Genomic DNA, 15,000 nt, shown 5'->3' on the forward strand with positions numbered 1-15,000 from the left:
CCACGGAGCAGGAGAACAGAGCGTGCTCCGACGTCACCTGGAACTGTAGGGAGAAGAGAGGAGAGGAGAGGAGGAGAGAGGAGAGGAGAGGAGAGGAGGAGAGAGGAGAGAGGAGAGAGGAGAGAGGAGAGAGTGTTAGAAAAGGAGAGAGTGAGAGGGGGTGGGAAGTTGGAGGGAGACACCAGGTCCTTAGCATAGAGGACAGAATGCATACTAATAGACAGAGCGGGGGAGGCGAAGACAGGGAGACTTGGATGAGTTTGAGAGGAGGATGAGTTTGTGTGGGAGACGGAGGAGGAGAGGAAGATGTGTTGGAAAAGAAGGAGGTAGGAGGAGAGGGAGAGGAGGTTGCGATGGATGGGAGCGGAGGAGAGGGAGAGGAGGTTGCGACGGAGGGAGGGGAGGAGAGGGAGGAGAGGGAGAAGAAGAGGGAAATGAGATGTGGTGGAGGGAGAGGAGGAGAGGGACGAGAGGGAGAAGTAGGGAACAGTTTGTATAGCAGGGCTGTGCGAGTCTCAGCAGTGCTGGCCTTGTTATCAGGCAGACAGACCCAGGTGGGAGCTGCTCCGTCTGTCTGTCTCCCTGCCTCTAATTGGCTGGAAGTGAGTCTGTGGCGGCTCCCGTCGGGGCAGCTGGGTAATGAGGTGAGGACAGATCCAATTGGTCAGGAACAAGCCCATTAAACCACAGTCTCCTGCATCTAGAGGCTATCTCCCTAACTGAGAACACACTCTCTATGTGACTCTTCATACTCCAAACTTTCTGAGGATAATGTCTTTATACAATAAACTTCCTGAGAATATCTCTTTATACAACACACTTTGTCTTTGTATTACAGACTTTCTGCTTCAGCCTGAGTCCCTACTGCTGTGTCAGTGCTTCTATTGTCTCTGTAGAGTCTTTGATGAGTGTTGGGGAGGGGAGGGGAGGGAGCCAGGGGGAGGCAGGGGAGGCGGGGGAAGCGGAGGAGGCAGGGGAGGCGAGGGAGGCAGGGGAGGAGGGGGAGGAAACTCTGGCAGATAACTTTAAGGGTTAATGAGAAGGTACAGAGACAGGATTATAGTCTTTCTTCCGACAAGGATGGTGACTCAGCGTTTACAGAAAGCCGCAGAGGAGATAAGGGAAGGAGATAAGGAAAGGAGATAAGGAGAGGAGATAAGGAGAAATAACCAAGAAAGTTTACCCCGTCCTTTTTGTCCCTCTCCAGCGCACCGTGCTGGAAGTCTCGAGACACTTCCTCGTTCTCGTCCAACCACTGGATGACAAACGGCTCGAACCACCTATGGGAGATCAGATCACACAGGGCGGGGTTTCATACATGTCAGTCATAACATGAACCTGAATATTTAACTGAGGTCATTTTCGCTGAAACCAGGGTGGGCAGGTTGGGTATGTCACCAGAGGGTCAGTGAGTTAGGGTTATAACAAGGGACAGAAAAAGTCTTCATATCAATACCATCGTGGGCTACGCAGTACATTCATACTCACATACAGTACGTTTGATAGCAGTGTGATAGGAGCTGAATTAGAATTAATCTAGAGACAATTTCAAAGCTTCCACAGATTTCTAGTTGGTCCTGTTATGAATTATGGATTATGGATTATATAGGGTGTCATGTGGGGTATTGTCCTCTAGGTGCCAGCCAGGTGGCACAGGGGGCAGTGTCGATGGCACAGGTGGCACTACTCACGCTGGGTACTCGGGAACTCTGCTCTTGAAGAAAGGCAGGTCTTTACAGTACTCGTTGTACAGCCACTTGACTTTGAAGTGCAGGTTCATGTAATCAGCACTCTTACACAGGCGGTTCTTTTCATGCTCTGAGTGGACAAAAAGAGAGAGAGAATGGATGGAGAGAGAGAGAGAGAGAGAGAGAGAGTGGATGGAGATGGAGATGGAGAGAGAGAGAGAGAGAGAGAGAGAGAGAGAGAGAGAGAGAGAGAGAGAGAGAGAAAGGGAGGGGGAAAGGCAAAAAAAAAAGAAAAGCACTGAATTAAACACCAAATGAACCCAGATGTCCTGTAGTACGTACAGTACAAAGCTACAGTAACTGGAATATCAAGATAACGTGTCATAGTGCCTGACAGTACTGAGGTGCGACATCATTCAATGCTCACCCTCCATGGCGTACTTCATATCCTGGGCAAACAGGTTCCACATAACCTCGGCACTGATTTTACCCACGTTGAGCTCCTGGGGAAACCTGGGAGGGAGCACACGCGCGATGAGAGATACATACAGGTTAGTTAAGATGTGTATGTAGAGGAAGGAAGACGAGGGACGGAGGAAGGCGAGAGAGAGAGAGAGAAACAGGGACAGACACAGGGAGGGGGAGGGACAGACACAGGGAGAGGGGGAGGGACAGACACAGGGAGAGGGGGAGGGACAGACACAGGGAGAGGGGGAGGGACAGAAATAGAGAGAGAGACACAGGAGCAGAGACACATGGGGACAGAGAGCCACAGCCAGCGTAAGACTCACTGGTTGAGGCAGGGTGTGTATGAGTTCTTGTCCTCCTCTATGATGGAGACGATGAGGGTGATGAGTTTGGACCAGAAGTCCAGGTTCTTGATGCTGGGGCCCTGCTCCTCTGGAGGCACCGCCCCCTGCTTGGCCTGGGGGATAAAAGACAACACAGGAAGATTAAAAACACAGGAGGGGATTTAGCGAAGAGGAGGCCATCGTCACATCAGGCGTTTCAGATCCATTTCTCATTGATTCTCAACTTGATATCAATAAATAAATTGAACAATTGTGGCAGAGATATCACTGGGAGAGCTGGGTGAAAATGTGCCCTAAGTCTGTGGATCGGAGGTTAGGATTCGCCCCTATATGATTATCAACTGTGGTCCATAGTGCTGTAAGTCCTATTATACTGTATCTACAGTACTGTATATACTGTATAAATATACTGTATAATAATTACTGCTCAAACTCTGCTGAACAGGTAATGAAGTCTTCAAACTGCAAATTACAGAGCTGACTGCTTTGAAAAAAGCTGACAGAGGAGGAAAAAAGTATGCCAGCCACCGCGGGGGGGAGGGGGGGGGGTAAACCTGAAGAATGATCTAGCAAAGATTTGAAACTAAATATTGCAAGGCCCCTCCGGATGCAAATGTTTTATTCAAAGGAAAAATGCGCTTTTGAAATTCATGAGGGGAGTCTGAATCGGGCTGCGTTAATGAGACGAAAACAAGGCGAAGAAATCCCTGTCTAAGATCCTGTCCGGGCTAGATGGAGGAGCCTCACACACACACACACCAACCCTGAGGCGAGAATGACACAGCTCGGTCAGTCTCACACACAAGGTGGGTGCGCGCGCACACACACACACACACACACACACACACAGCCCATTCTCACCGGGTCTGTCTGGTACTCGCGGCTGTAGAGCTCGTGACAGTTGTTGAATATGTACTCGTAGGTAGAGTTGAGGCAGGCCTTGACACAGTCCTTGACCACCTGACTGGCCCTGGGAGGACTCTGCAGCTCCTGGACCTGAGACACACAGAGACAGACAGAGAGCCTTAAGCCTTAGACTGGGGCTGCCCCTTATCATCACACAGGTTCAGGGTGAGAGTGAGAGAGTTACCTTCATTCTGAAGAAGGTGATACTGGTGAGCAGGTCCACAGTGGACTTGAGGTCCTGCAGCCTCTCAGGACTGCTGGCAGGGAAGTTGTTCTGTGGAGAGACAGATAGAGACAGAGCACAGTGAGCAGTGAAGAGAAGAAAAAACCTATGTGTGTGTGTGTGTGTGTGTGTCCATACGTGTGTATGCGTATGCGTATGTGTGTGTGTGTGTGTGTGTGTGTGTGTGTATGTGTGTGTGTGTGTGTGTGTGTGTGTGTGTGTGTGTGTGTAGGCTGGTCAGAGCTCTGGTGCTGAAGCAGCACTCTGTCACTGATTTCAAGCTCAGACTAAAACCCTCAGTGCTTCACCTCACTGACCCCATGTGTGTGAGCTGTCCTCTCAATTAACACATCAACCTCCTTTCCCACACCAGAGAGAGCGAGAGAGGGGGCGGGGGGAGGGAGAGAGAGAGAGAGAGAGAGGGGGTGGGGGGAGGGAAAGAGAGAGAGAGAGAGAGAGAGAGAGAGAGAGAGAGAGAGAGAGAGGGGGGGCGGGGTGAGGGAGAGAGAGAGAGAGAGAGAGAGAGAGGGAGAGAGGGGAGAATGAGAAGGAGGGTGGTCCCCTGCCCTGAGGCCAAGATACTCTAAGCTGTCTGACGCAGTTATGGGCCTGTTCTTAGATCAGAAACGGACAAGACTGAGTGGATAGAGAGGGGAGGAAGACAAAGTGCTTGGCAGAGAGACTGCGGGGGAGAGAGAGAGAGAGAGAGAGAGAGAGATAAAAGCAGAGAGAAACAGAGAGATGTGAGAGATAAAGAGGGTAGGCAGAGTAAGACATTACCCGGTACATGGAGAGGTCAATCCTCAGGGAGTTATGGAGCTGGTCCAGGAGCTTCACGAATCGCTCTTTCTGTTAGCATACAAACAACAACAACAACAACAACAGAAGCTTAGGCATTAGTGAAGCTAACCCAGCCCAGCCACTAGCGTAGGTTTAGCCATTGGACACAGGCTTTGTGCTTGGCCACTAGTCTTATTATTTTTGGCTCCGCCCACTCTCCACAGTTTTGGGCTGGCTCACCCCGAAGTTGGAAGCGGCGAAGCGGTCGGAGGCGGACACGTTGTTGGTGGCCTGGGTGGTGTGGGCGTAGTAGGCATTGATGTTGGCCAGCAGGGTGCTCATGACAGCAGGCACACCCGGGCACATGTACTTAGACGACAGGCAGGCAAAGTGACTGTAGAGGAACACACACACACACACACACACACACACACACACACACACACACACACACACACACACAGACACACACACACACACACGCACACACACACACGCACACACACACACACACACACACACACACACACACACACACAGAAGCAGGCAAGGACAGAGATGTTGTCAGCTATAATGGTCAATCATTGATCATGTGCTCTCTCCCACAGTGAATTACAGTCTAGTGATATGCTTCATATTGGTAAAGGTCAGTGTTCAACCAGATGGGTTAGAGGTGGAGCTTACGTCATGGCCTGGTAGATAGACTCCACTCCGTATCGCATGGCAAACTCATCCACGATCTCCTGAGGAGTCTCCTCAAAATACACCTTCCATGCATCGTCTCCTTTAGCATCAGGGATCTTCACCACCCCTGAGGTCTGGATATCTGTTACGTAGTGGAAGAGGTTCTGGAGAGGGAGAGAGAGAGAGAGAGGAGGATAGAGAGAGAGGGAGAGAGAGAAGAGAGAGAGGAGGATAGAGAGAGAGGGAGAGAGAGAAGAGAGAGAGAGAGAGAGAGAGAGAAGAGAGAGAGAGAGAAAAGGAGAGGGGATGGGGAGAAAGAGAAAGAGAGAGAGAGAAAAGAGAGAGAGAGAGGAGAGTGAGAAGAGAGAGAGAGAGAAAAGGAGAGGGGATGGGGAGAAAGAGAAAGAGAGAGAGAGAGAGAAAAGAGAGAGAGAGAGGAGAGAGAGAGAGAGAGAGAGAGAAGAGAGAGAGAGAGAGGAGAGAGAGAGAGAAGAGAGAGAGAGAGGAGAGAGAGAGAGGAGAGAGAGAGAGAAGAGAGAGAGAGAGGAGAGAGAGAGAGACCATGGGAGATGGAGAGAGATGTGGAGCGAGGCAGGGGGTAAGGATTATTAAGTCTATAACGAGATGGCATTGACGAGGCTGAATGAGGGACTTCTCCTCATTACCCTCCCTGTTAATGTGCGTGCGAGCAGGAGAGCACACATCCAGACTTGAGTACACAGGGCTGCTCAATGAATCATTCATTAAAGTCTGTCCTACAGAGCCATTCAGCACCACTCAGCTCTGTCATTATGAATGGACTAGCTCGTTCTCTGTCCAACAGGGAGTACCTGCACACTGCATAATGCAGTAACCAAACTAGCTGTAGGTGACAAGCCATTGTGACAGTGACACTCTGAAAGTATTTCACTGTGCTGAAGAAAGCAATAACCAGAGCACGTTGGGTGCCTATAATAGTGTGGCGATCAATATCGTTTTCCGCTATCGTTCGCTTAAAGATAGTACCTGGAATGAAACGTTTAATGGATGTCCGCGAACCACCTAAAAAAATCGAAGCATTTGCTGCACATAAACCTTGCAGTTCAATAATATGGTATTAGTTGCTCTGGTAAGGTCCAGCTATTTGCAAACCATGTCCTGAAGTAATGGAGCAAATAATGGCTCAACAGAAGGCCAAGGTTTTTTAACATCAAATAGAAGAATGTTCCACAGTCTAACTAAGTTCACAAGTAGTGGAATTATCTGAAGCCTTTTCAGGTCTTTATCTTTGTAGAGCCATGCATACTTGGAGGCTTTATGTGGTATTAACGGCTGTTTCATCTCCAATGGCTCCCTCATAAAAGACTGGTACACCAGTCAGCTAAATGAACCAAGATAGCATGGCTCATTAAGATTACTGGGCACCTGAAAGACACACACACACGCACGCACGCACGCACGCACGCACGCACACGCACACGCACACCCACACGCACACGCACACGCACACGCACACGCACACGCACACACACACACACACACACACACACACACACACACACACACACACACACACACACACACACACACACACACACACACACAGCTCACCTCGTGCAGGCATGTATATTGAACATGATAGGGGGCGACTGTCTCCTCTCCTTTGATCTCTACGTTGATGTGCATGCGGATGGCTCCGGACACAGCTGACTTATCCGTACGCTTGTCTGCAGCAAACAGTGACCAGAGACAGTCTCAGTCCAGAACACGTCACAGTCTGTTCATCTGAACACGTCACAGAACACGTCACAGTCTTCTCTAAAAATGTTGTGAATTGTAACTGAGACAATGAGGGTTTTTTCACTGACACAGATTAAAACGATTGCACTTTCAGTGGACTCTCCACTGACTCTCCATTGACTCTGGATCTGTTTTGCATGGAACCGGCCAAAACAGTACCGGCCCTGAGCCTGAGTGGGTCTCTTTGCCCTGGAACTATACTGACCCAGGTTGTACCAGACGTCCATCTCTCCGCTCAGCGTTCGGACCTCGATGATGGTCTGACCCAGGAAGTCATCGGACTCCCGTTTGAACTTCTGCTTCACGCGAGACTTGATGTCGTCGTCCTCGTCCCAAACACGCACCTTGATGCGGTCCGAGGAGTTGTGGCACTCGCTGACGACAGGGACACAGAGAGTCAATCTCCAGTGTGAGGGAACCATCAATCACATTCATTCACATCGGTCATCAGGAAACAATCCATATATAACCTACCAGAAAAAAACCAACTGCCTTCAGAAACGATGTCATACGCTCAGTTGTAGCGTTCTCTACTCACAAGTTGAAGTTCTCTTCCCAGACAGGGTTGAGGTTTCCGTAGATGGTCTTGGTCCTCTTCTTGGTCTTGCCCACCTGGACGGTGACGTAGGGGTCGCTGGAGCCCGTCTTATCCTTGGCCTGCAAGCCCTGGGCACACAGCACTGTGGAGAGAGGAGGACATCAGGTGGTCAGACTGTCTTTGTGTGTGTGTGTGTGTGTGTGTGTGTGTGTGTGTGTGTGTGTGTGTGTGTGTGTGTGTGTGTGTACGTGTGTGCGTGCGTGCGTGCGCGTATGCCTGCCTGCTTGCGTGTGTTTATGTGTGTGCGTGTATGTGTGTGCGGGTGCATATGTGTGTGTGTGTGTGTGTGTGTGTGTGTGTGTGTGTGTGTTTGTGGCGAGACACTGGCGATGACTGTTACCTGTGATGCTGATCTTGGCAGACCACTTGGAGGTCCCGTCGAGCACGCTCTGTTTGATCTGCTTCATGTGGGTGACGTGGGTCGCCTTGATGACCGCAAACACTTCCTGGATCAGCTCAAAGATCTCCGGCTTGTTCCGCTCACGGATCTTCATGCGGTCCTTCAGAACCATGATGATGTTCTGGGTTCTGTCCTCGGCTCCGTGTTTAGAGCTCTTCTCTGCTGCCCCTGGGGGAGACGCGAGACAGAGAAGTTGGTCTTATTTACATTCTTTACCCGACCAATCAGAGGACCTTAGGACTCTTCTCTGCTGCCCCCTGGGGGAGACGTGAGACAGAGAACGCTTTTACCACTGCTTTGTTCCTCGAGCAGCTCAGCTAATGCAGCCCCTTTACGAGGCTCTCAGAGGCTAGTCCGCCGAGCACGCCGTCGACTGGTCCACGGAGAGGGAAAGAGCACTCACGGACACCAAAAAAGCTTTGGCTAAGGCTAAGTATTTACATTCTTTACCAATCAGAGGATCTTTTTTTTAGGATATGGTTTTACTGTATGAAGGGCAGGAGCAGTTTTGTTAGTCTAGAGCGAGATTAAATGTATATATTTAATATAATAATATGTATACAAATGCTGCACAAACTTGTACAAAGATGACACGCAAAACATTGCATCCATACAGTTTGTGCCTTATCTTCCGACATCAGAACGCAGCCAAGTTGGACGCAGTTTATGATTTATGAAGTGCTTTGGCAGAATCTATCTGCAGACCTGCAAGGGGCCGAGAAAGAGTTGGGAAGGTGGAGGAGAGGATGTCAGGGAAGACAAATGGCTTTTAATTTCCTTTCAAGAGAAACCAAACCAGATAAACAGTGCATGAGCCAGAGGAGGGGGAGTGAGAGAACGAGACGGCAGAGGACGAGGTGGGTGGGATGAGAGATGGAGGAGATAGATAGTGGATCAGATAGGGAGCGGAGGAGTCTGAAGATGAAGTCTGACAGAGATAGCCAGAGGCCTTCCATTAAACTCCACCACTCAAATCCCCAGACGCATACCGTCAGTCAGTAAGGGGTTAATTTAAAGGTCCCTTCCAGAACGAATCCCATATCCTACATCAGGTGCAACTAGTACCATATTATACCCATTATCTGTCCAAAAAACACTGTTTTGGAGACAACTAAAGGAACCAAAACAGACCTACAGTATTTTTTTCTGCCCAGTCTCTTTGCATCTACAGCAAATTCTGACCAACGAAGCGATCTGAAATGATCCCTGCAGCATCAACATGGTGCTTACTTTGCAGGCAGTCTGCGTTGAGTAGGTCCTGGCACTTCTCGTGACATTTGACGCCGCACTCTGTGCATCGCATGCCCTGCCGGGCGATGCCCCACAGCAGGCCCTCGCATTCGTAGCAGTAGGTGGGCGTGGTGGCGGTCCACACCTCAAAGTTGTGGGGCGTGGTGCAGGAGATGGGGTAGATCAAAGCCTGCAGGGTCTTCTTATACACGTGACTCTTCTACAGAGGGAGGAGAGGGGAGTCAGAGAGGAGAGAGGAGTCAGAGAGGAGAGGGGAGTCAGGGAGGAGAGAGGAGTCAGAGAGGAGAGAGGAGTCAGAGAGGAGAGAGGAGTCAGAGAGGAGAGGGGAGTCAGAGAGGAGAGAGGAGTCAGAGAGGAGAGAGGAGAGAGAGGAGAGAGGAGTCAGAGAGGAGAGAGGAGTCAGAGAGGAGAGGGGAGTCAGGGAGGAGAGAGGAGTCAGGGAGGAGAGAGGAGTCAGAGAGGAGAGGGGAGTCAGAGAGGAGAGAGGAGTCAGAGAGGAGAGGGGAGTCAGAGAGGAGAGAGGAGAGAGGAGTCAGAGAGGAGAGGGGAGTCAGAGAGGAGAGAGGAGTCAGAGAGGAGAGAGGAGTCAGAGAGGAGAGGAACAAAGGCTGAGTAGAGGAGGAATCCATGAAAGGCACAAATAAGGCCAATAGACAGAATTAAGGTGGTCCGAGCATTGATTACTTTATCTCATGATGACTGATGGATAGATGATTCACTTACTTAAACAAATGTCTTTGTTGTAAGTCGCTTTGGATAAAGGCGTCTGCTAAATGCCATAAATGTAATGTAATATAAGGTATAAGATAACGTAAGGTATCCTAAGGTACAACGTTAAAGGTGTAGAAACTATGTAGGTATGGAAAGAAAAGATTCATCAACCCACCAGTTCTTCGTTTTGCAGAGTGCTGGAGGCCAGAGCTGATGTGATTCCTGCTTTTCTAGAGTTCTGCACCAGGGACTGAGGACGGACATACGGAGGAATGAGAAAAAGGGATGAAAACACACATGGGAGAGAGAGAAAGGAATGAAAGAGAAAAGAGATACGATTGAAAGATAAACAGCAGCTTCATGGCCACAAGGGTTGAAATACACCCAATAAGCATTTCTATACCTAGTTCAAACTTTAATATCACTGTACTGGCAAAAAATGAAAAGTCTATTTCTCATGATACACAGTACATTTCATTGGAAAAAAAAAATCCCCAGGTCTAACAATACTCTCCTCAAGTGTTTTATGACCGACAAGGGGTGACTGCTATCTGAATGGAAAATGCTGGACATCAATCCCCTTGGGAGCTTACTAAACCAGCGTGACTCAACAAAAACAAACTCTTTTCATTTGTCAGTGAGTCAGACCCGATGTTACTCACCATAGCCTGTTACAGGGCAGGGCAGGTGAAGGACAGAGGAGAGGAGGAGGAGAGACACAAGAGTTAAAAGGGGTCAATGAACCCTAGTCTTGACCATAGAATTACTGTGTATATAATCTCGGATCCCAAAATCTCATCTCTCGATTGAGATTCTGGGGGCGCAGTAGTTGTCACCAAGGCCACGTCTCTCAAAACGCTTTCACTGCATCTCCGCTCACGCTGACCCTACCCCTTCCGCGGGTGCCCATTTGCACGCATGACATGAAATGAAAACATGTAATTAACCTTAAGAAGTTTTCGATGCCATAATTCGTTTTATTACGGTTTTTGCTTTTTAGTTATGCTAAATAATGCTGTTTTTGAAATCCCCACGTCTGTTTCAAGCGACTTATCGACTCCTCTCTATTGCTCAACAAGATCTGTTTATCTGGTTCACCCGACGGATCCCGCCTTTCATTCGCCGAAAACAGTGGGTGCGTGGTCAGACTCTCCTTTGAATGGAGAGTCTGACTTCGTGAGACTACTGTATATATGGTCACTCTGTGCTCCAAGCACAGTCACATACTGTACACTGAGGCAAGCGGTTAAACCAATTATTTTTGTGTACATATGTCTCGTCAGCCATTGTCAAGGACAAAGTCCCGCAACATAATTATTTTGCACAACAGAGCTTCACAGATATCCAAATAGCAAGCTTAGATTTACTTCCTGGAATAGTCTCATGACGACGCGTTGTGACTATCTAAAAGACTAAAAGAGACTATCTGAGCTCATAACTAGGATTTCTATGAGCTTTGTATAAGTAATTATATTTGGGACCGTATCGATGGTGGGCTGATGACAGATATATACAGCCAGATAATTAGATAAGAGGACGTTACACAGGTTGGGAGGGGGGGGGGGGGGAGGGGGGGGGCAGACTTCAGTGTCTGCTGAATATAGTGGGTGAATTAGTCTGGGTTTGTTGCACATTCAGACAGAGCACCAGTCAGCAGCACATTACCTGAAAGACTCTGACTCAGACAGTTTGTCTGTGTGTGCATGTGTGTGCGTGTGTGTGTGTGTGTATGTGTGTGTGTGTATATACGTGCGTGTGCGTGTGTGTGTGCGTGTATGTGTGTGTGTGTTTATATGTGTGTGTATATGTGTGTGTGCGTGTGTGTGTGTGCGTGCGTGCGTGTGTGTGTGTGTGTGTATGTATATGTGTATATGTGTGTGTGTGTGTGTGTGTGTGTGCGTGCGTGTGTGTGTGTGTGTATGTATATGTGTATATGCGTGCGTGCGTGTGTGTGTGTGTGTGTGTGCGTGTGCGTGTGCGTGGGTGACAGTAAGTTGGATTAACAGAGACAGACTGCTGAGCTATTTAGTCCTGTATGGTAATGCTTCACTCCGGAGCACTTTGGAGCAGAGCGAGCGGATATGGCATGTCTCCAGCCTGTCAGAGGGATTCACCTCAAGGCAGGAAGTCAGATCAATTGGCTTATTTTCAGGCCATCTATTTCCTGTGGGTGTAATAGCCTAAACAGCTTGTTTGACAGTCTGTCTTGTCTGCCATACACTCTCCCTCCTCAGTAAATCCATCTGTACCCCAATAATTACATTATCCTTCAATGTGTTTCATAATTTGCACCATTTTACCCCATCTTTATATACATCATTTGGCACAGACCAGAGACAGTGGGGCATATTGATATGAATACTCACATACAGCGGGAGGAGTATAATAGTTTGCCAGGATTTCATAAAACATCTCACGTATCTAGGGCACCAGTGACAGTGCCAGGGGGACATGAGGACAGGGTGAGTGGGTGGCATCACGTGGCCTGAGTTTGACAGACTCTCTCAGGCCTCAGTGTCAATCAGAGAGGAGAACCATGGATGCATAACCCTAACCCTGGCCCCGGGCCTTGGGCCTCTCCTCACAGGCTGTGACAGCAGGGTAGAGAGAGGGAGAGAGGGAGGGAGGGAGGGAGGGAGGGAGGAAAAGGAGAGCATCGTGGAAACTCACCAGATCTCTGACCAGAGGCATTGCTTTCCTCTTGCGGAGGTCTGGCATGCTGTCAATGCTATACAGCGCTCCCCCAACCCTAGGGAGAGAACACACACACACGCACACGCACACGCACACGCACACACGCACAACTCAACATCATAACAATATATTCATCTCCCCACCAGCAATATGGGAAATTAGAGCAATGAACACTCAACGACTGCTTTTTCCAGTTGTCACACATCAAATGAAAACAGTGTGTATTGTGTGTGTGTGTGTGTGTGTGTGTGTGTGTGTGTGTGTCTTGGTCATGTTTGTGTGTGCGAGGCTTCGTCACCAGGCTAGTGAGGGTGAGTGACAGCCATGGACACACTTACCCAGCTGATAACAACAGAGAACAAATCCCCACTGACTCCCCCCGTGCCTGTGGAGAAAAGGGGGAGAGAGAGGGTGAGACAGGGGGGAGTAGTGTCTGTGTCTGCACATAATACCTCTGTGAATGGTTTTACTAGCTGAACTACAATCAATTATCAGCCTCCAGTTATCAATAAAACCCAGACATTGTAATTATTTGATTTAATATTAGGCACTCCTGGACATGAAGGGAGAGGGAGGAAACAGCTGTGTCTGTGTGACGACCCACAGCCCTCATTGACGTCAGCAGGCAGGCTTTGCGTTCAAGGAGCGTAGTGGAAACTGGATTTGTGCAGATTGATATCTGACTCACCATTCCACTAATGATATTGTCTTCCTATAACAGGAAGACATGCTCTCTGTCTCGCTGCGTTCATCATTGACATTCACGTCATCAACACACACACACACGCACAGCCACGGACACACCCACCTGGGAGTCGGCTGCAGCCCCGGCCAATCAGAACGGACAACATGCAAATCGCTATGGGGGTGGCAAAAAACTGAAAAGAAATAATGAGATGGCATCCAAGCAGGGGTAAACAAAAAAAAACAATAATAAAGCAAAACTACTGAATGAGAACAACTTCATAAGAAACTGAAAGTGTAACAGAAACTGAAATGACAAGACAACCAAAACATCGAGAGAATGAAGTGGATTGAATAAGTAGGACGAGGCACGCACGCACGCACGCACGCACGCACGCACGCACGCACGCACGCACGCACGCACGCACGCACGCACGCACACACACACACACAGGCTCTTACCCCCCGCAGCTGTAGTCGGACCCTGCTGGTGAGCCTCATCCAGTTGGCCTTGGCTCGTGCAGGTCCAGGCTCCATGATCTCTCTCTTGAAGGTACTAGAGGGATGGGACGGGGGTAGATAAGAGGGGTGGGAGGGGGGTAGGTAAGAGGGATGGGAGGGGGGTAGGTAAGAGGGATGGGAGGGGGGTAGTTCTTCTTACTGACATACTATTTTGTAGACAGAGCCATGACTAGTTGTACAATTCAGGGGAGGCTGGTGGAGGCAGAAATCAGAGGATGTGTGTTTGATACCATTTCTCATTCCGTTCTGTGTAGTGTGTAGTGAATGTAAAGGTGTTGTGGATGTTAGAAACAGAATTGTAGTGGAGAGTGGTGAATAGTTGTGGTAGTACAGGTTAGTATGGGTTATTAGTAAGTGTGTGTGAAGGCCTGTATTACTGTAGTACAACAACACAGTAGCAGACATTTACCTCACGACTGGGGGCTCCTCTGTCTTCTCCGGGGGGGTCGTGGGGAGGCTCTCCACAGCCAGAGGCTCCTCCAGGGCCAGGGGCTTCTCTAGGGGAACCTCAGGCTGAACAGGAGACTCTAAAGGCTTGGTATCTGGAGCAGGGGGCTGGACTGTGGGTACAGTAGGCTGAATGGGGCTGAAGGAGGGCTTGGTTGAGGATGTGGTGCTGAAAAGGGGCTGTGTGGGGGGCATGGTCTGGGCCTGGGTGACAGGGGTCAGGCCTGGGGGCTGGGGCTGGGGCTGGGGCTGGGGCTGGGGCTGGGGCTGGGGCTGGGGCTGGGGCTGGGGCTGGGGCTGAGGGGGCTGCTGCTGCTGCTGGTGCAGGGAGGGCTGCTTCTCCAGGGGGGGCCGTGTGGAGGAGGCGTCAGGGGCCAGCGTGGGGGCCGTGCTGGTGGGCGTAGGGGTGTAGGGGGGCTCCTGTTCCTCGCTAAGGGTACCATCCAGAGGGTAGAGATCTTCATCTTCCTCATACACCATCTCCTCCTCTTCCTCATAGTGGTACTCTCCGTCCTCGTAGAGCTCCCCTTCCTCCTCCTCGTACAAGGCCCCCTCCTCCCCGCCATCTTTGATGTACCCCCCCTCGTCGCTGTACACCCCCTGGGGCTCTTCGGGGTCCCAGCCGGGGGAGTCATTGCCGCCGCTGACGGAGGAGTGGCAGGAGTGGTAGGAGTCGTTCTCGTCGTAGACCTCCGAGCCCCGCAGGCTCCCTCCCCCCTCGGGGCCAAACTCCTCGCTGAGCTGGGAGCTGCCTCTGCTCAGGTCCCCTGATGAGGCATAGCGACTGCTGCCCGTGGGACTGCAGAGAGACAGAAATATGG

The 15,000-nt window shown here is 50.0% G+C and overlaps 1 protein-coding gene across 1 annotated transcript in view; it reads right to left on the reverse strand.

The window, feature by feature from the left end:
* Positions 1 to 15,000, reverse strand: part of unc13a (unc-13 homolog A (C. elegans)) — a gene marked incomplete at its 5' end in the record, with an annotated part of 42,031 nt that overhangs the window by 15,761 nt on the left and 11,270 nt on the right. Inside the window, 20 exons of the mRNA XM_083671551.1 lie at positions 1 to 43; positions 1,184 to 1,280; positions 1,692 to 1,818; positions 2,116 to 2,201; positions 2,480 to 2,613; positions 3,362 to 3,496; positions 3,591 to 3,680; positions 4,410 to 4,478; positions 4,650 to 4,803; positions 5,094 to 5,257; positions 6,684 to 6,799; positions 7,078 to 7,247; positions 7,411 to 7,552; positions 7,811 to 8,038; positions 9,101 to 9,320; positions 10,008 to 10,082; positions 12,503 to 12,581; positions 12,865 to 12,911; positions 13,673 to 13,766; positions 14,142 to 14,978. The exon at positions 1 to 43 is cut by the window's left edge and continues 101 nt beyond it. Coding sequence (XP_083527677.1) covers positions 1 to 43; positions 1,184 to 1,280; positions 1,692 to 1,818; positions 2,116 to 2,201; positions 2,480 to 2,613; positions 3,362 to 3,496; positions 3,591 to 3,680; positions 4,410 to 4,478; positions 4,650 to 4,803; positions 5,094 to 5,257; positions 6,684 to 6,799; positions 7,078 to 7,247; positions 7,411 to 7,552; positions 7,811 to 8,038; positions 9,101 to 9,320; positions 10,008 to 10,082; positions 12,503 to 12,581; positions 12,865 to 12,911; positions 13,673 to 13,766; positions 14,142 to 14,978 — 3,107 coding nt within the window. The remainder of the gene's footprint in view (positions 44 to 1,183; positions 1,281 to 1,691; positions 1,819 to 2,115; positions 2,202 to 2,479; positions 2,614 to 3,361; positions 3,497 to 3,590; positions 3,681 to 4,409; positions 4,479 to 4,649; positions 4,804 to 5,093; positions 5,258 to 6,683; positions 6,800 to 7,077; positions 7,248 to 7,410; positions 7,553 to 7,810; positions 8,039 to 9,100; positions 9,321 to 10,007; positions 10,083 to 12,502; positions 12,582 to 12,864; positions 12,912 to 13,672; positions 13,767 to 14,141; positions 14,979 to 15,000) is intronic.

This window comes from Argentina silus, assembly GCF_951799395.1.
Source record: "Argentina silus genome assembly, chromosome: 6".
Classification (NCBI taxonomy): domain Eukaryota; kingdom Metazoa; phylum Chordata; class Actinopteri; order Argentiniformes; family Argentinidae; genus Argentina; species Argentina silus.